Raw genomic sequence first — 22,167 nt, forward strand, 5'->3', positions numbered from 1 at the left:
ACAGCCAAGAGGCCTCACCACTGAGTCCTACGGGAGATCTAATGATGAGTGTGAAAAGCAAAACCAGGACAGGTATGTTGAAAACTATGCAAGTAAAAAACAGGGAAATTATTTGCTGAGGGGCAGGTGGTGAGAGTGTACATAAGAGGAAAGGCAGCTAGCATAATCCATGTCTGTGCAAAATTCAGGATATGCCATTCATAATAGTGCTTTTACTATTTGCGTGTTACTTTTCAGAAAACTCACGTCTGCGGGGGAGGAGCGGGCTGGACAGGCAGGGCTCGTATAAGCCAGGCACGTCCTCATCCGTCCTAAGTGGACGTCAATGATAACTTCGGAAATGAAAACATAAAAATAGGAATACGCATTTATTCTTTACAAGTACGAAGGTAGATATAGAAGAAACTTTTAAAGATTTTAAAGTAGTTATTTCTGAAATAAAGCAGGACCGGAAGAGGGGATGAGTATGGTTCTCATTCTGTTTAATTTTCTAATTAGATTTCTGATTACTCAAATGTAAAAAAAATCAAATGCAAAAATGCAATAAATGCAATATTAGGATGGATATAAAAATAAGAATAGGCTACATGTGACAAGAAGTGCCACATTAGTGAAGAAAGGATTCTGAGTGTTGGTGGCCAATACTGCTCTACATGACTGTGTCACCTATGCTATTTGGTGGCAGCCCTTGGTGGCTGTTGCAGCACACTGAGGACCCTTAATGTATTCGTCCATAAAATTATAGATAAATTTATTTCAAACAATAACATAGGCCTTATGCCTCCTAATGCAGAAAGCATGATTTCCATAAGGTCACGTTGCTTCCCTATATTTTCAATTCTGCTTTTCATGACGCCACTAAAAGTAGTAAGCTCCTTATTCAAAATGCATCTCTCTAACTTCTCAGAGTTATGGCATCGCTGGCTGTGTTTATTAAGACTAAACATCATCACAGTTTCCTTTCTCTCTTGCCAAATACAGGATTACTCTAGGCGAGAACATCAGGCCTGTTCTGCATACGTCACACTGCTTTCCGATGTTTCATGTGTGAGTCTGAGGCCAACTCTGAGAATACGACGTCTGTCCATATGCATTCAAGGAAAAGGCTCTCGTTTACTAGAAGGAGTTCATATGTTCTATTATTTTAAGCTGAAAAGTGTAGCATATTTTTATTGGCTCATTTTGAAAGTATGTTTATCCATTAATAAAAATTGCCAGCGATTCTGCAGTTTTCTTCAAATCACAAGGCACGAAGCTGAGTGATTTTCATTGCGCTTTAGTGTCTCACAAGGAAAGGCGCTCCAGTGAGCCTCAGGTGGATAGCAAGTGTTGACAGCTCCTTTGGACAAACTTCATTTGATTACAGTAGTTTTTTGTTCCTCCTAGATATTAAAATGAAGCAAGCTAAAGTTTCTAAGATTCACAGAAACTATCACAGAGAGCTTTTTTCCTTTTGAATATGTTAGTCAAAAACTGAGCTCAAAGCATAAACGGCTACTTTCAGCAAAGCTGCTCATATGTTAACCCAAAAGAAGTTGATCTGCCCTTGGAAAGGATGCTAGGAAACTGAATTAGAGGCAGAGTTTTTGGCCACCTTCTCACATGAGTTTCTTTAGAGCAGTGACAGAAATCAATGGGTTCCTTAAATAAAACACTCCAGGGACAGAAGAAATCAGAGCCTGGCTCCATTCCTAGAATTTGTGTTTTTGCTTGTATGATCATTCCTTAGCAAGTCCTTTCAAAGTCAAATCCCTTTTGCTACATTTATAATCAAAAGGAATGAGAACCTAAACTCGGATATGAAATTCTGATGTTTAAAGTAATTGTCATCCTGGTGCTATCAAATCTTCATTCTCTGGACTCTGATCTGTGACAGCCGAACTGCTGCCAAATTATCAAGAGCAGCAGTAAGCCACTCAACTTCTGAGCTGCTTCCAATCATTTGCTGTTTTCGTGCATGGGGAAGCATTTCTGCATGAGTTCCTTATAAGCTATAAGGTCTTTTCATATTCATTCATTTATTCACACATCTAGAATTCATTCATTCATTCAGCAAAGCTTTATAAAGTACATAATATTCATCAATTAGCATTGCTAAGGGCTGAGGAGTGTGGGGTCTGCTTTATGTCTGGCTCTTTAGGTTGAACTTATTTGAGTCATTATGGTATATCCTAGTAATGTTTTCCAACTCCTATCCAGGTGCATGGGTATATTTTCCAAATGTTACCCAGCCCAAAATGGCTGCTAAGTAAAAGATTATGGTAGGTAAGAAAAAATACTGATGTTGATGATAACATCATAATAATAATAGCTAACATTTATTAAGTGGTTACAAAATGGTTATACCTGTTTCAGCTTCAGCTTTTCTTTTTTTTTGTTTTGGTGAGGAAGACTCGCCCTGAGCTAACATCCATACCAATCTTCTTCTATTTTTCCAGTATGTGGGCTGCCAGCACAGCATGGCCACTGACAGAGTGGTATAGGTCTGCACCCAGGAACTGAACTAGATTGCTGAAGTGGAGCACGCTGAACTTAATCATGAGGCCACCACAGCTGGGTCTTGTTTTAGCTTTTTTAATGCTCAATAAATCCAGTAAAGGCTCAGAAGTTATGGGACTCACTCCAGATTGCCCAGCCAGTGATGATGATAGAAAGCTGACTGTGCAACTGCTTTTCAGTACCACATTGTATGTGGCCACAAAAATAGTGACATCGTGCTGACTAACAGTCTGGCTACTTCATGTTCCTGGACACGCTGATAGCACAGTGTGAACTTGATCCATTACTATGAAAAGTTGTGTACAGGTACTTATAATTTTAAAATGGTCAAAAGTAAAAGTAATGCAAAATTTGTTGAGCACTTTCTGCATGCAAGGCACATTTCATGACACGCACAACCACCCTGGCAGTGGGTACTATTATTTCTTACATTCTACAAGTGAGGGAGGTAAGGTTCTGAGTTGTTCGGTGACTCGCAGGGTCTCACAATCAGGGGCAGTGTTAGGATTTGCTTCTAAGTTACTTGTTTTCAGAACCTGCTTTAACTGGTCAGAATTATCTTTCTCTAATACCGAGAAAAGTGAGACTAGCCATACCTTATCAAAATAGGCTGTGATGACAATTCTTGTTGTTGTTGAATTAAACTGCGTTGACTAGTGACAATTTTCATGTAATTAAAATACAGTGGAGTTCATTAAAATGGCTTTTTATTTTAAGGATTTAGTTGTTTCTTAACTATTACTTGAGGAAGACAAAAAAAATCTAATTTTCAATTCTAGCAGAAATATGCATAGTCTTACTCATAACTATTTTGTTATTGATAGTACTCCAATTAAGGCATTTATGGTATACAGTGTTTCTCAAAATGTTTTCCTATGATTATTTGGACCCCCGAGTGTGACTGACGAGCAGTTGCAGGGGATATGGGGAGGCCACAGGGCAGGCGGCAGAGCCCCTAATCCCCCCACCCACCGCCACTGCTCCCAATCCAGGCTCAGCCAGGGGATCCCCACCTTTAGTGATTTCATACCATAGCTACCCACAGAAGAGGCCATTTATAAAAGCTTTCTACTGAGTTGTAGAATAACTCTTCCAGTTCTTCATGGTGAGCACACAGTACAATTGAGTATATATTACGGTGTTTAAGAAGCCTCATGATCATGTTTTGGAAATCATAACTTTTTTATTTTCTTACATCCACCCCCATGCCATCTCTTTCTTACAGGATAAAAAGCACAAGGTGAGTTTCTTCCTGGCTTTGAGTCCAAAGAAGTCCTCGGGTCCACCCTCTCTGCGATCTGTGAGCAAAACCAGGGGACACAGGACTACCTCACACGAGGCCTAACGACATCAGCGTACATGGTCACCAGCACCACCTGTGCCTTGGCACTGTGATGAAATCACAGGGACGGAGGGAGAAACCCTCATGGACTGGAATCGATTTTCTGGTATTTCATCAGAATGGAGAATGGAAATGGAAATGAAGCTGGAGAAGACAAAATTGTACGTCTTGCATTCATGTTAGTGGCTGAGATTTCTATATGCTACATTTGGAAAAGATGCCTGGTGATGGGGGAGCAGTTGTTATGGGACAAGAAGGAAGTTTCACCAAATTCACAGTCCCTCATGGCATCCTCCTACCTCTGGTGCCAAGTTAGATTTCTTTTTTGTTTGATTATGCAGTCCCTCAGGAAAGGGGACACACATAGTGTTGTTAAGAATGATCCATGGACTGTGATTCATTTCCACAGCCACCAGGTTTCCTGCTCCAGAAATGGCTGGAGAGAGAGTGTGGGGTGTCCCAGGGCACCACTTGAACTGGAAAAATGCAAGATCAATCAGAAGAGCCCAGTCTGTGGCTGTAATTTGAACCTATTCTCCTGCTCGCATCCCAGTTCTTAAAGATCTCATCCCAGCTACTTCTTCCCTGGTCCTTCTCTCTCTAGGCCATTTCATCACACATGGCGATGGTTGCGGGGGAGAGCAACTGGGGAGGTTGTTATTCCTCATCATTTTATTTTAAAGACTCAGGCAGAAATATGTAGGTGTTATTTTTGCTTTTTCTTACCCAGGGAAAGTATTTTAAAAATTAAGATCATTCTTCTAGTCAGGTCATGCTGACAAGTAAAAATTTATCTTTAATTCATGAAGCATTTAATGATAATCCACTTTCTAAATCCTAAACATAATCACTGTTCTATTTACTCTTCAAAAAATTCAAAATAAACAGGCTAACAGTTTTCTCTCTTTCTTTCTCCAAAACTAGGATAAAAAATAAAAATAAAACATTACTCATTCTTTGTGATGATAATTTGGAAACTGTTGATTAGAGTTTTGAAATCCTTGAGGAAGTGTGTGTGTGTGTGTGTGTGTGCGTGTGTAGATAAGTGGTTCTCAATGACGGGGTGTGATTCTGCCCTCCCTTCTCCCCGGGAACATTTGACAAGGTCTGGAGACATTTTTGCCTCTCACAGCTGAGGGGAGGGACAGAGGCCAGGGATGCTGTTAAACATCCTACAATGCACAGGACAGCACCACACGACAAAGAATTATCCAGCCCAAAGTGTCAATAGTGCTGAAGATTGGAGGTTCCGGTATGGATAAGAGACAGGTTTTCCCAGGACAGAGATTAAATAGGGTGCCCAGTGAAGAGAAGACTTCCTGTTACCTGACACAAGCCAACATCCTTGTTTTGGGAACAGCCACTCCAGTACCTTCATTCAGTTAGACAAATACAGCATGAATCATGTGTACGGTGCTGACAGGGGTTTGGAGCAGCCCAGGGCCTACCCTCGCAGGGCACGGGTGAACATTTATTCTTTCTCTGGTAATGGGGAAGGGACCCTATTGCTGTTCTCCACCTGCTGAGGAAGCAGACTACTGACCCCCTTTGTCCCTTATGGCCTCAGGGCACTTGACCAACTGGAGGGCTTGGGGATCCTCAGGAGGAAATACCGCACTTTCTGCTTTGAAGGCTCCATTGATTGAAGGCAAAGTATTTCTTAGTGTTGCCTTTGATTCTTGCTCTGCTTTTTATTTTAAAAATTTTTTGTGTCAGGAGCTAATACACAGATGATGATTATCATCACATTAGTGCAGTGGATCCTTATTAATAAATTTTCTCTTAATTGTTCTTACAACAATGGAGCAAGAGGTTAATTATTATGAACATAGTATCTGTGTTCTCCTTGTGTTACTACTTGGTTTAATATTCCTGTCACCTAACAAGTGGATCTGAGAGTAGCCATTACTTTCATTTGTAGTGTAGATTTTTCTTCAGAATATTAATGTGCATAATAAACAGCTCATTTTACATTTGGATAGAATAGATAACATTTTATAATTATCTTCTAAAGTATAATACTTTACTACTAGAACGATAGGCGTATAAAGTACTTTCTTTTCTTTCATTCTTTTTTTTTGATAATTTGGTTCTGACAATGTTAGACGCCTGTTTTGCAAACATTTTATTCATTCATTCATTCAACCAATCAATTATTCAATAAATATATTCATTATTCTGCAAAGCAATTTGTTAGGTCCTGAGAATATAAAAATTAATAAGCAAAGTTTTCACCCTCAAAGTGCTCAGCTTTGAATTTTAGAATATTTCTGCTGGACTAATCATTATTGATATGAAGCTTGATTGGAAAGGAAGCCAATCCAATTGTATAACCAATTTCATTTCAAGTAGGTTGTCACATACTATACATATCAATTTGAAGCCATCCAATCCAGAACATTCCGCAATTTCATTCCATAGTGCAAAATCAATGTCCATTCCAAATTCAGACAGCTAAACATTTTAACTATAAGTTAAAATGCTATATATATATATATATGCTATATATATATGTATCGCAAAATTATTTCTAATTAGTCTTAAATGCTGACAGAAATGTAGGAGGGAGCATTTCCTAACATAACAGAATTGCCATGCCTCTTGGGTGATATGGTAATCCCAACAGAGGAACTGGCTGTCTTTAACAGACGTGCCAAGAAACCAAATTCTCTAGAGCCCCCAGTGAGCTCACCAATGGCAGGATCTGTGTAATTCTCAATGGCTTGTGTTACTTATGTTACTTTCAAATATACTTAACATGAACATAATCACTTTTGATTATTTTAAACGCTGTAATTTTATGGAAGAAACCGTTTATTTTAGTACTTGGCCTTTCATTCTGCATTCCCTTTAAATGCTATCTTAAAATTTTTCAACCATTTGAATAAAATTAAGTTTCTATTTTAGTGAGAGTTCTTCAATAATTAACACACACTTTAACTGTAAAATATTACAGGATAAAGCTTGATTCAAAGTTAAGACAAGTTAATGATTCCATCTATTTAAAATAACCACAGAAATAATGATAATTCAGCTAAATCAACTTTGTTTCCATATTTTTGGCAGTTTAACACTAAATCATATATGCACATAGATACAAGCACATCCAGTAAACTTCATAGGCATCTGTTACAAAGTTGAAAAACAGGAAATGTTTTAGGATATTTGGGGCAAAAATAGGACTCATTAAAAATATTGATGATATAATGATTGACATTTTATTAAATGTCTATAATGCATCAGATTGTTACCCACATTAGTGTAAACAAGCAAACAACGTCACGTAACCCTAGAGACAAAATTTAAGACTGAGTCTATGTGGCTGGAGAGCCCAGAGGTCCTACCCAGCTAGGACTTCTATTTCTATGGCAGCTTCAAACTACTTCTGCTTTATTTCACTTTAAATCCTACTTCTTCCTAAGACAACAGACACAACTCCCTCTACAATTTCCTTCCTTCCCTTGGGAATTTTCTCTGGTCTTCAACACCTGGCAACCTTTGAGATCTGAAATCAAGTTTCATTCCTGCCTCTCATTCATTATTTAATAGTTACTTATTAATTGACTACTTACATTCCAGTTACTGTGCTAGGTGCCAAGGATGTGTTCAACAGGGAACAAGATGGACAAGTCCCTGAGCTTATGAAGCTTACAGGCTAGTTAGGAATATAGAAAATCAAAGACTAAAACGAGTAACCATACAACAAAAATAGGTGCAGTGACAGATAATACTTGGGTGAGAAAACTTGAGACAGTTTAGGAGGGTTTACCTGAAGAGATGACTTTTAATCTGACACTTGAGAAATGAGAAGGAGGATGTGTGGGAGGAGCGAGGTGAGGTTAAGGAGGCGGGGGGAGACTAAAGAAGAGGGCACACTGTTCCAGTTAGAAGGAATGGTAAGACTAAAGGTCATGAAGTAGAAAAGCTTTTTAGAGAGTTCCAGGAGTGATAGGACTCAAAGAGAATGGAACATTGAGAAGGGAAAAAGGCAGGGGTTAGGTGAGGTTGAGGAAAATAAGCAGGAGCCCAGTTGTGCAGGGTCTTGTTGGCAGTGGCAGACGGTCTGTGTTTTATTCTCAGAGTAAAGCTAAGCCACTGAAGAACCTTCAAACAGAGAGGTGACTTGATGCAGCATACTTTAAGTCACCCTGGCCAAAGTGCGAAGAATGTACAGAAGCAGGCATTGGAGCAGTGCAATAGTCCAGATAAAAAATGATGGAGACTTGGACCCAGATCGTTTCAGAGTAGACAGACAGAAATGGGCAGACATAAGATGACATTTCGGAAAGGAGTGATAGGGCTTGGAGGTGAAGAATAAAGCAATGGGAGTTGAAGATGACTCTCAGTACAAAGGTAGATGGCAGTTATTTGCTGAGCTAGGAAAGACCATGGGGAAATGTGTATGTGGGAGGGGCATGGAGCAGTGAGGTGGGTTGGTAGGGGTAGGGGACAAGGAATTTTATTTTGGACATGTTAAGTTTAAGATATGGATGAGGTTTACAAGAGAAGATGTTAGGTAGGTGTTTGGACATATGTCTGGACTTCAGAAGAAAATTCAAGCTGGAAAAGATCTAAGAAAAGAAAGAAAAGTTGGCCACTGAGATAGAAGACATGCCAAAAATTTACTCTTTTTGAAGTAGAAAGAGAAAATGATTTCAAGAAGACAATACTTTCACCAAAATGCTTAGTACAATGAAGACAGAAAAGTATCTATTGACTTTCTCAATGTGAAGGTCATACAGGGTGACCATTGTCTTGCTTTGCATGAATAGTACCCGTTTATGTGTACTGTCCTGGAGTAATAATTAACAACACCCTTTTTCACTCTGAAAAGACTATAAGTTAACATGATAAAACTCCCTAGTTACAGATAATATTAACAAAAGCTGTGTCAGTTATGGGACCATGAAAGCCAGCCCGGATTGGATTGAAGAGTAAATAGCAGGTAACAAAGTTGAAATCCCAAACTTTTGAGATGTTTGGCTTTGGAGAGGAGCAGAATAAAATAAATACAAGATCTAGAATGGTGTTGTGTTGCAGCAGGGTATCCTAAAGCCCTCTTTTATTTTGGGGGGAATGGTCCAGCAGAGGGAGAAAGATGGATAATGCAAGAAAGAAAGGTAAAAGAGAGAAGGGTATGAATGGAGGAGTTGGCCTTAGACAGAGTGGGTCAAGTCACCTAAATAACAAGAGGGCTACACTACTTCTCTTGAACTGGTTCCCTTGGAGTTAGGACGCTCTCTCACAAACTTCCTCAATTCCCCTATAAGCACCAGATCATGCCGGGGCTATCCATAGTTAACAAATGGAAGTCTCCAGCTATGCTGAACTCTTTTGGCTTTCTAGGATTTACTTATTTGTTTTTGACAGTTAGAGAACCACTATCCCTAATTCGCTCTAATTTGGTCAATTATATAAGAGGAAACATTTTACACAATATCATTGCACTGTTTCAAACATCATTTATTAAAGTCTTGCAAAAGTTTAATCTTTTTCTTAAAAAAAACCAAATCTTTTTTTAACTTAAATTTGGGCAAATTCATTAGCATAGTGTTTCTTCACAGGAGCATGATAATTAGTCATTAATGATTTGCTCCCGTAGAAATAAACACGTCAAACAGGATTATTGAGGAATTAACATTTCAATGGTTCCTAAAATTTTTCTGCTACCGAATCTATGGAAGCAGCCTTAATGTATTCATTTCTAATGACATGTGGTGATCAATGAGGCTTTAACAAGTAAAGCAACCCGGAAGGTCACACAGAGAGTAAGCCAAGCCAGCAGATAACTGACACCTTCAGAGACTGTCGACGTGGGGAGAGATTCCTGTGTACAGTCTAAATGACATATGTACCACGTCATGCCGTGTGGCCTCCAGTAAATGAACCGTGAAGACCCTTTTGATGGTGTGCCATGCTTCCCTGTCAGAGTGCTTTGAAACTTTAATTTGCTATTGTTGTATCGATTTAACTTGAAGCTTGCCATCTTTAATATCTTCTGGTTATCAAAAAGACCATACTAGAAAAAGATATTTGGCTATCCTTTTAAAGAAAGTTCGAAGTCAACGGCAAAATGTTACATATTTTAAAACTGATCATCCAAAACTCTAGAAAGCAAATATAGAATTGGCTTTTGAGTCTGAATTCATCCCAAAGAACACACAATGAGAATCTACATTAAAGCAATGTATTAGTTGTTCTTCGGAATTCCGTTCTACAAAATCACTTCCTATTAAGAGAAGCAACTTTAGAAATAGTACTTAATGGAATAAGATAAGTCATTTTCAACTGATGAACGGAACCCAAAAATATCTGTGAGAGGAGTTGAATTGTGTTAATTTTCAGAAATAATAATGATGATTATTTTAAATATGTTTCTCAAAAGTGAGTTCACCTCTCACCGCACAATTGCCTCTCAACGTTTGACTTTCCTGATATTTATTGGTTTATCAAGTTACTGACACTTTGGTGGTCTACTTCAAAAGTAGAAATAAAAAATGTGGTAAAGATTTAAACTCAGAATATCATGTATCTGGCAGTTCAAAATGCACCCAACTGAGTCATAGTACTTTAAGTTCATGAGAAGTAAAATTTATCGTTCAGCAACTGTCTCGACGTTGCAAGATTCTCTTAATAAAATAACACTAATCTTAGATTATTTTTACATTTGCACTTAAATATTTAACAGAATGTTTTTGCAAAATCATGACTGGAATAACCTTGTTTATTCTATTTTGGCAAGATCTTTCTTTAGTCTCTGTTTTCTTATATGTAATATTAAAATTATGAACTATCCATTTTGAGTTTGTTTTTGATATGTTTATATTGGCACAAGAGACAGAATTCACCTTTTGGCAAAGTTAAGAGGAAAATGAGGCAAGCCAGAAAAACAGGGTTGGAGTCAAGCTGTATATTAAACTGATTCAAGTAATCAGAATTTTTTAGTCAGAATTTTTAATTCTAATTCATTTATATTAGAGTCTCTCTCCTATCGGGGAGAGCACAAATCAGTCTCTGAAAGAAGGTGGGTTTCAGGTCAAATAAAAGAACATGGGTAACCAATGGCTACCTGTTGAAATCTATGCAAATGCTCTCCCCCCTTTGTTTCCATCAGTAGTTGGGCCTCTAAAGGACATGCATCTGGGTGGCTCCATGGTTGTCACCAAATCATCCTGATTTGTCTTTTACTTCTTACTTCCAAAGATCACACATTTGGAAGAAAGAGGCCAACTCGACTTTATGATCTTGTCTATGTCTAGCCTATAATATCTTGTCTAAAAAAGTGTGCAGAAAATATATTTTGAAATTATTTTTTTTTCTGAAAGAGGACGACTCAGGCTTTTATCTTTTGTGCATGTGGAGTTTTTATATCTCAGATGTGTGGTAAAACACCTGGATGTAAGAGCTTCCCCATAAACACGTGTGCACACAGCCACCCTATGCTGCTTGGGGCCATGTCTGCACCTTCTGCTGAGGAGCCCACCTAAAATACTCCAAAATCTGTGAAGGTTCTGGTGACCTCCAGGCTGAGCATCAGCTGCAGAGCTTCAGACTTAATATCCATACATTAATGACTAATGCCTTATTTAGGGGAAAAACAAACAAACACAAACTCTGATGTTTAATGCATATATTAAATACAGCTTAAACTCGTTCTGTGTTCCTCTGCTTTGACTAACAGTATGAAAAATAGCAGGAACTTTTTCTGTGATTAATTTCAGTAATTTTGTGATGGGTAATATATTTTCAGATGTTCAAGTAAACTGATGGGAAATGTCCTAATTTAAAAGTAAAATTATTTTACCTTGTGCTTTAAAATAGTTTCTAAAAGGTAATTGGTAATCAATTTATCAGAGTATTTGTATAATTTTAGTTAAAAATTATAACTTCAAAAATGCTTAATTCCTACTTGGATTAACTGGTCTATGTAGATTATACCTTAAAATTATCTTTTCTAAAGTTAAATGGCAAATTTTGCTCCTATTCACTATATTTTGTGTTGAATGAATACATACCATTGGGAAAATAAAAGAAAAGTAGGTTTATGTTAGAGAGACATTTTGCTGGGTCCATAAATATTGGTTTAGAATCAAAATCGATGTTCATTCTTTATTTTGTTCAAGTTGAAGGAAAATCATTATTCCATTGGCATGTTTTTCTTGACACTACTCACAGTGGTTAATGAAAAGATTAATGAAATAATGTACACATTTCATTAGAGAAAAAAATCTTTATTTTTTGGAAAGTGGTTAAATGGTTTATATCTTTCCTTTTCTGCCTCACTGATTTTCCCTCATTCTGAGCCAAAGCCTTCATGCTCCAGTTGACACACGTCAAGTCCTTGGCTTTATTATTAATATCTTCAAAAGAAGTGCAAAAGTGATGCTTACTATGGTAACAATATTCTAATTATCTTTGTTTATACATATATAACAATGTCCTCATTTATATAAACACACACATATATAATAAGATATTTCTTCCAGACTGCTCTATGTTTTGAATGCACAATGTGCTGCATTTTAATAATATTTTCTACCATTCAAACAGATAAGTTCAAGGTTTATGGTGTGAAGATGAAATAATTCATCATTCCTAGGTATTGTGCGCCCACACTTCAGGTGAGGTAGTTATATGTCGGGATAATTTAAGTCACAGAAAGACAGTGGAATGAAGAAATTATTTATAATAGTTAATCTGACATTGTACACATTTTCAAGCAAGTTATAATTACTCAATAAGTATACAGTATATATATTTATTTCTATTTTCTTCTTATAAGCAGTCCAGTAGTTGACTTAGAGCCAAGGTTAAAAGAAATATAAGTACTGTGGTTCAAATTAAATGTCTAAGTTTTATAAACTTTGTTGACTGATTATTTTTTGTCTTTGTCTCTAAAGGTAGACAATTATCTACTTTCCCTTGTAGAATATTTCTCATCTTGTCTATTCCACATTGTTTTAGTTGATTTTTCTTTCTTCCTGGGTGCAAAGCTAGAAAACCTTTCCCAGCTCCCTTTGCCATTAGATGTGTCCACATGACTAAGTTCTAGCCAATGGAATCCCAACAGAAGTGAGATGTGCCACTTCTAGGCCTGCTCCCATTAAACTAGCCACCCATTCTCTGCCATGCTGACTGGAGGAGACATGTTTTTAGTCGAAAACACGTGGCACATTTAAACTAACGTAACTTGAATAAGGTTGAATAAATGAACTCTTTACAAAGATGTGGTCAGGGAATAGGAAAGCCACATGGGATAGTATAGTATTCCAGGACCACAACATAGTTACCCTGATACCACTTCTATATCTAAAGGCTACCAAGACAAAAGGAGTTACCAGAACTTGGGGGAGAGAGTCATCTGCTAGGAGCCAAGACCTTCACTAGAGGGACTGAGCCAGCCCTGGGGACACCACACAAGGCCAAGGGAATATACATCCTGACATCACCTGCTTGCCTATAGAAATTCCTGCCAGTGTTCGCCATTGACTGAACCCCACAGAAGACAGGGGAGCCTGTATTAGTTAGCTAGGGCTGCCTCAACAAAGTCCCACAAACTAGGTGGCTTAAATAAATGAAATTTATTGTCTCACAATTTTGCAGGCTAGAAGTCCACAATCAAGGTATTGCAGGGTTGATTCTCACTGAGCACTGCGAGGGAAGAACCTGTTCCTGGTCTGCTGGTCTATCTCCTTGGCTTGTACATGGCCATCTTCTCCTTGTGTCTTACATTTTCTTCCCTCTATGTGTGTCTCTCTCTGTGTCCTAATTTCCCCTTTTTATGAGGATACTGGTTGTATTAGATTAGGGCACACCCTAATGACCTTAGTTTAACTTGATTACCTCTTTACAGACTCTATCACCAAAGAAGGTCATATTCTGAGATATTGGAGGTTAGGAATTCAAAACATAAATTTTGTAAGGACACAATTCAACTCATAACAGAGTCCATTAATGTAATCTACACAGGTTGATTTCAAAGGACAGATCAGGGAGGAAGAGATTATAGAGTGGATCTGGAGAGATGCAGAAATTTAGAGTCTATTGTGTGCTGTAGCTTAGCATACCCTACTAAAGAAAAGTGAATACTTCTTTGGTCATATTATCTGCTCCCTTACTTGAGAATTCTCCAGTAGGTCCCTACTACATATGATGTAGTTCACAGTTCTTACTGTGACATTCAATGACCTATACAACCTGACTGCCACTGCATTTGCAGACCTTATTCTCACTCTTTCCTATCTAATGGTCTCAAATTTCCTTCTTCTTCTCCTTTGATACTGTTACTTTAAAGAACATCTTCCTATCATCATCTAACAGACATAATGTTGTGTGCAGCAGGTTTCATATCCTGTTCTAGATCACTTGAGAAAATATTTGTTAATGTGTGGATTTCATTGGTTTATGTCAGTCTTCTTAAGTCTCATTCACTGTTCATACAACCACTATGCTCTTTTTCAAAACTCAGCATAATTTATTGCACGTCCACATGATTATCCATAAACAGTAACTGGTACATTTTCTCTCAGGGGTAACTGAAGATGTTCTCATGGGTTCCAGTTTATCTGGTTCCATACTGCTCTTAGCATAGGAGTCGCATACCCCCAGTCAAAGAGCCAAACCAACAAACTCTCCATGAGACAGCTCTAGGAGAGCTGATGGAGTTTATGCAATTTATTTACAAGTCTGGCTGTAGACTAAGAGCTCAAGACTAAGACAGCAAATGAACAGTTGTATCAATGGAGGGATGTATTTTTAACTGGTTGGCACTTAAAAACACTTTAAAGTCCCATAGTTGAGGAGGTCAGAAGAACCTGATTTACTTCTGCCTTTGAATTCGACATACCACCTCTCTTCAAGAACTAAGTTAGATGTTAATTAGGACTCTAAATGGGTAAAAAACATCCCATAATATGTATGTGTATATATACTAAATGTAAACTCGATTATTATAATACAATGTATGATTATATAATTAAATAATTACATATTATATATGATAAGATAATATAATGTATGTAATGATGTTTATAATAATACAAATAACATGTGGTATATTAACAACATAATTAATATAAAACAAATGCATGATTATTATAAATATACCAACAGACATGGAGGAAGTGCAGCATCACACTCTCAGATTCGTTTTTTCCAGAGAACACAGGCACTACTCTCTTAAGTTTTCTCAGCATCTCATGCTTCAACACCCCCATGGCGCTCAAGAGCGGGTGGAGAAACACATAATTACTTGCGTTTGTTTTTCCTCTTGACTTACAATATGCTGTTGTTCAGCAGCCTAACATCGCTGAAAATTGGAAAATACATTCCTTCCCTTTCATTAAAAGATGAGCAACAGCCATAGCTAATTTCTCACTAAAACAGTCTTTAGTATGTGTGCGTTGAGGATCTTCATTATGCCAGCATGTATTTCACCTGACTTCAGCACTCCATATTCTCCTTCCTGCTTTTGTGAAGTTAAGCAATCACACATTTTTTTTTTAAAAGGGCCATGCTGCTCTGCAGAACGTCTTGTCTTTCCTTGTTCTAAGAGATAATGAGCTCGGCTACTTTTTCACGGGGCATATTTGTCTCGCTCTTTCTGAGAGAGCCCTTCATCATGGGCTGAGCACAACCTTGGGGCTCTTTTTCCTCACAGTTCCCTAAGAGCATGTGAGGAAGGATGCTTCTCTGATATTCATATTCAAGGGGAATGTCATCGCTCAACAGAAACGAGATGAAAAAGTGTAGCGTTGGGAGTGAAATGTGTGCACACCATTTACCTTGACTTTACAGAGGATGTTAATGGTCAAAAAAATTATGGCCACAGAATTCGTGAATTGAGTTAAAGGGGTTTTTTTCCCCTTTTTGCTTCTAGGAGTATATAGTAAACGTGTAGAAAACTAAAATTAACGGAACCCTACTCTTGGTCTTTATGGATGATAATCATGGAAAAAATCATATTTCTATAAATTTCCCATTACTTCAAACAAATCAAGGCCTTGTGAGGAAATATTTCTGAATTTAGATAATTTAGACCAGATATAGACAGGTTATCAACTACTTTTTGACAAAAATAAAAAGTAACAGGGGCCGGTCCTGTGGCTGAGTGGTTAAGTTCGCGCACTTCCCTATGGCGGCCTGGGGTTTCCAAGTCCAGATCCTGAGCGCGGACATGGTACCACTCATCAGGCCACGTTGAGGCGGCATCCCACAAACCACAACTAGAAGGACCCACAACTAAAATATACAACTATATACTGGGGGGGATTTGGGGAGAAAGAGCAGAAAAAAGAAAAGAAGATTGGCAACAGCTGTTAGCTCAGGTGCCAATCTTTTAAAAAAAATGAATAAATAAATAAATAAGCAACAGTGTATGTAAATTGCAAAAAAAAAAATAGACACATAAAGTAAAGGAAGGTGATTTTTTGTTGTTAAATATCCTTAAAAGTGACATGTGATGAAGATAGTGAAAAGAAGGTATTCTTGGGATTTTTAAATGTTTTACATTTAACAATTCCTTTAAATAACACTTTAAATCGTATGCTGTCCCTTTGAAAACAGACTGGATGTGTTATTGTAGAAAAACTCATCAGGTGAGAGGCGGGAGATCTAGGTTCGAATCTCGCCCTCCCGCTGACGAGCAATGTGATCTTCAGAAGGATGCCTCCCTTCTCTGAGCCTCTGCTTTCAAACGTGAAAAACGAGTGTTACGGACTGAATTAGGCGCCCCCCAAATTCGTATGTTGAAGTCCTAACCCTCAACACCTCAGAACGTGACTGTTTGAAGACAGGGTCCTTAAAGAGGTAGGTAGTTAAAATGAGATCATTCGGGGTCTGTAATCCAGCGTGACTGATGTCCTTATAAGAGGAGGAAATTAGGACAGAGATACACCCAGAGGGATATGATGTGAACACAGCCCTCTACAAGCCAAGGAGCGAGGCCTCAGAAGAAACCAACCGTGCCCACCCCTTGATCTCAGACTTCCAGCCTCCAGAATTGTGAGAACGTAAATTTCTGCTGCTTAAGGCGCCTAGCCTGTGGTACTGTGTTATGGCAGCCCAACCACATCAATATGATGGGTATTATGCACTTCCTGCTGATTAGATACAGTTATGTGTCTGTGTAGCATCTAATACATGGTTGTCATTGAATGCTAGTTAGTATTGTTCCTGCTTTTGTTAATTTTTTTTACTAAGGATGTCATTTATAATTCATATCTTTATCTTATCTTGAACCTACAGCAGTTCTTTTAGGGTACGAGAAAATCAGAGACCAAATTACATCAAGCTTCTACAGCATAGGTCATAGGGCCCATGACTTAAAACTTTTTCATGGTTTTCAAGTAAGAGTAGCCTTGGAACTTTGCCATTTTCTAACTGTAATTTTTTGTATTTAATCTCTCTCTCAGTTTTGCATCTGGAAAATGCAGGCAATAATTAGATTTGTTCTTAAAAACAAATAAATTCATATATGTAGTAGTGTTACTACTCAACACAAAATTGGTGTTTAATAAGCTGTAACTATGACTACGTGTTCTCATTTACTTTTTAACCCTTTGTCAACATGCCCCAGGCAAGAACAGCTTCCTCCGGGGTCCCCTCTGTCTCCCCCCTCACCTCCTGTGTCTGTCTTTTTTTTTCCTGAGGGGCCAAAATACGTCTTGTATGACATAGTTCTCACTGCTGCCCCACTGCTTGTACACACGCCTTCCTTCCCTGGGTGCAGTCTCTGCCCAGAGAAATGATCACCTTGCTGGGGTGGCATTTCCCAAAGTGCATTGCTCTGAAACTGGTTATTCGAGTTAAAATCCTAAAGAAAAATGTTAACAGGTTCTGTGTCTTGAGTTAAGAAAGAAAGTGAGCCTGTATTAAATAGGGTCTCAGAGGTCTTAAAATGCTTGTGTCCACTCTTAGTAGTCACGGGAGGTATATGGGACAAAGCCTTTCCTCAATATGTTGATAACAGACCATTTTTTGGTCAATTCTCTGTAAGAATCTCTATTCCAGGCGACAGGATTTGGATCTTTCTAGCCTAAGGAGGGTAGAATTTCCTTAAAACCTGTCTTTTAATTTCTTTCCCACTCTCTGTTTTGGCCTCTTTCCTTTCTTCTTTATTGTCTTTAAATAGATAATTATTTTTACTAAATAATAATCTATTGCCATAACTAAATAATTTCCTTTGGTTTACGTACTAGATAAAGATGGTGGTGTGTGTTTTAAAGCACCACTTTAATTTAAAAAAAGTGGAGAGAGGTAAACACATAATAAAAAGGCATTAAATCTATATTAAAAATTAGACCATACTAAAAGCCAAATAAGGCAGATTAAGGGAAAATATCATCTCGACTTATCGGATTGGCAAAATTATACCTGAGGTTGGTGTGAGTTTGGAGGCGGAGTCAACTTCAAACACAGCTTTAGGAAATATGGTAATATATGGTAAATATTCTATCTTCATGATGGTGTAATGGATCATTTTAATTGTCTTCTTTATGTTTTTCTGGATGTTCCAAATTTTCTACAGTGAATATATTTTACTTTGCTTATCAAAAGAAATACCAACTTATTTGGTTTTTACGACTCCTCCTAATGAAGGATAGTGCTTTGGAAATCTGCTTGTGTAAGTTCATTGACAATATAACCCTTACAACATTCTTTCCCCAGTACGATTTTTAGGACATGTAGAAAAGACAGAATGGTTTGATAAACTTTAATCCACGCACAAGTGCATGTGAATACCAGTTGGGATAACCTCTGCTTTAAAATGGCAAAAACAATATCCAGAGGAACAGTCTTGGCCATTTATAAGAGTGAGTGGAAAAGAAAATAAGTATATCTTACCTGATAAGCAGTGCATACTTTTGTCCATCATCCACTTTAATAGTAGTGTTAATGCTTTTCAATTTTGCTTCGCCAGCACAGAAAAAGTGGTACTATGAAAAAAAAAATTTTTCCTCAATTTTTCACTTTGAAATTAACATCTTATTTTTGCATTGCACTTTACAATTTACTAATAATTTTTTATTGTGTTGGAGAGACAAGAAGTCTAAAACTTAAAGAGAAGTGACAGCTCACGGTATAGAACTAATAAGACCTGGAATTAAAACACACAACTGTGTAAGTATTAGATATATATACACACACCATGCTTGTGTACATACATACACACACACACACAACACACACACTTCTGGTTTATTTTCCTGTATTCTGGGGAACCTGGCTGAGAAAGGCAGCTCCTTCTGCTAGTAGGGAGTGAGTTTTATTGGCAATTTTCCTTAGATACTAGCAACTGAGCAATGCAAAGACCAGTGACTACAATCTAGAGTGTGATGTGAATGTCACAGGAAGGGAAACTTACAGATTATGAAGGTCAAGCATTCTTTCTAAGCTTCCTGAGGTTTGAGGAGGCTTATGGCGGGACTATTGCTTATTGGGCCAATTCAGTTATGGTTTTAAAAGGGTGAAATCATGTCTACAGTAGGTATGCTTGCCCAGACATCCCTGGGAATTCCACGAGTGGGCTGCAGTGGTCTGTTTATCTTCTTAACAGCATGTGCCTGAATGTACATTGGTTATATTGTGGCTATTCTTTCCCAGAAAGGAGATTTATAGTCCTTATCTTATCTACAAAAGATTTGTAACCCACATATAAGTTAAGGAAAAACAGTTGCATAGTATTTCATAGCTCCTATGCATCCAGCTGGGCTAAATTGATATATCTAAATCTTCCCTCATGTAGTCCAAATAACAAATACAGGTAAATATAATGCTATATATTTGAATTTTCTACAATATTTGGCCATGGCAAAAGGTTCCTTTCTTTTATAAAATTATCTATAGCAGGTTCACTTTCAGAAATATGTTAAACAGCACTGAGATTTCAAAAACAAATACACCTACATGCACTTTGCCAGGACACTGGTTCCTAACACTTGGCTATATATTCTTCCCAAGCCACGTGCAACTAAGTGAAAGGCAGGGATTGCTTTTTGAATTTTTACGCTGTGTGCAATACGCAAAAAAGTTGACCAGAGGGTAAATTTAATATTTTTGATAGCATGGATAATAAATTAGCTGTTTCTTATGTATAACACTCAGAAGTCTATGTCGGTAGTTAAGATAGATAGCTATTTAAGCTTAAATGATAATGTCCTGACCAACAATGTGTGTTTCTGTGTGTGTAGGGGGGAGATAGTCTCCTTAATTTGTTCAAATATACCAGAAAATTATTTTTCAGGTAATACTAAGTCTTGTTAATTCCTATTATCTTCAGGGATGTCAAGATTAAACATATATAAAATATTTAATGGACAGTTCTCTTAACTTTCCTTGAATTTTTTCTTTTGTTATAAATAACTCCTTTATGATATGTCTACAAACAATAGCTACTCCTATTGAGTGATTACCCTATATCATGGATTTTGAAAGCATTTTACAAGTGTCAACTAATTGCTTCCTTAGAAAACAAAACAAAAAACACACAAAAATCCACAAAGTAGGTACTATCCTTTTCTTATCTTCATTATTCAGAGGTCGAAACTGAGGTGAAGTGATTTGCTCCCAGCCACGTGGCCCAGTGATTTGTGACACAGCTAATAAGTGGGGGTCTGATACTTGAGTCCCAATAGTGGATGTATCTGCTTACCTCCTTGTTATTAGAAAGAGCCAACAAAATATTTTTAAAAATTAAGTTTGATATATTAAACATTAAAACTAAAATTTTCTAAAAAATATTTGACTAACAATTCTGCTTTTCTAGAATTTGAATACGTCTTAAATTACGACACTGTAAAATTTCAACCATAAGTACGTACTTTTGTGAAAATTGCAATGTAAATGCATTCCTGATATGATTATACTTTTAAAATAGATGAGGAAATGGGAGCATAGCCTTGCAAATCTTCGTGGGAGAAGGAAAATCTTGAAATCATGAAAATTGACTAACACTGAAATTTCACTTAAATCATTACCAGGAAGCAGTAATCTGAGTTTGGAAAGAACATGGATTTTAGATTTACACAAAAGGGTAACATTCCTGGTCCATCATCCTTAAAAGGGTTCGAGGAGCATGTGTAGTACAAAACTCTGACAGCCTCAGTTTGTCTGCAGGATCTTTGTGAGATGCAGAGAGAAAACACCTGACCCTCACATTTGAGGAATATGTCCCCGGCATTCTTCTATGTGTCTCTATGCCTTTACTTATTTACTCATTGTGTTACATTTACTTCACAATGTTTATTCATTTACTAATTTAAACCTCACTATTTTTATTACCCTCACTCTACAAGTGAGTAAATTTAAGCACAAAGTTCTTAAGTGACTTGCAAGGTCTCAAAGCTTCTAAGTGGCAGAGCTGGGATTCAACTCTGATGGTCTAGCTCCAGAGTCCGTGAGCTTAATAAGTTTTCTTAAGATGGAGCCTGACACATAATTGCAATTCAATAAACAACAGTAGTTATCATTATAGACATATCAATATACATCCTTTCTTTGTCATAAATCCTAAAGGAAAGAAGTTCTACACCTCTTTGCACCCATTACAGTTTTATAATTCCTAAATGTCTTGGTTCAACCTATCACGAATTTATTTTTATCCATTTGAAAGTGAAAGGAGTCTCTGTCATCCATTATTTCATAAAATATTTTCACCCAGAATTCCTACAGGTCTCTGGCCATTCCTCACAATGTCTCCGCTTGGAGCTGTCCACAGAGGGGAAGGAGCCAGCTGAGTCAAGACCCTGCGTTCTGGCAGCTGAGTCCGCAGCAGACAAATGTGCCAGGGGAACTACGCTGCCCAAGACCAATGCTCAGTATTACGTGCGTGTTATACTATCTTACATTTGGTCTCTATATTTTTTCTGCTTACTATAAGATTAATGGAAATTTCTAATCTCACTGAGGAAAATGCTGTAGAGCAGGGATCAGCAAACTTCATCTTAAAGGCTCAGACTGATGTTTGATGATTCATTACAGTATTCTATTCATTACATAACTCTATGTTCTTGCTCCGGTTTCACCTGTTATTATTACTATCTGTAATCAATTGAAAGCAATCTGTGGAGACCAAATTGTGTCTTATTTACCACCTGGCAAAGTGACTGTTGATAGATAAATGTTCAATGAATGAGTGAATAAGTACATGCATGAATAGAAACACGGCTACTACCGCTAATCTGCTACATCTGGTTGACACTAATGATACCAGGCGTTGTACTAAACTATGTGTATGTGCTATATTACTTAAGAAAAACGAGCACTTGAAGAAAGTCAAATTGGTATGACTTGGCTTATTTAAATTATAATGTATACTTCATCATTTC

At 37.4% G+C, this 22,167-nt stretch overlaps 1 protein-coding gene across 1 annotated transcript in view; it reads right to left on the reverse strand.

Annotated features, from left to right (window-relative positions):
• LOC103546271 (protein eyes shut homolog) overlaps positions 1-22,167 on the reverse strand; it is a 1,017,652-nt gene that overhangs the window by 527,065 nt on the left and 468,420 nt on the right. The window contains exon 17 of the mRNA XM_070583910.1: positions 18,686-18,777. Within this exon, the coding sequence (XP_070440011.1) occupies positions 18,686-18,777 (92 nt within the window). The remainder of the gene's footprint in view (positions 1-18,685; positions 18,778-22,167) is intronic.

Source organism: Equus przewalskii, chromosome 19, assembly GCF_037783145.1.
Source record: "Equus przewalskii isolate Varuska chromosome 19, EquPr2, whole genome shotgun sequence".
Classification (NCBI taxonomy): Eukaryota; Metazoa; Chordata; class Mammalia; order Perissodactyla; family Equidae; genus Equus; species Equus przewalskii.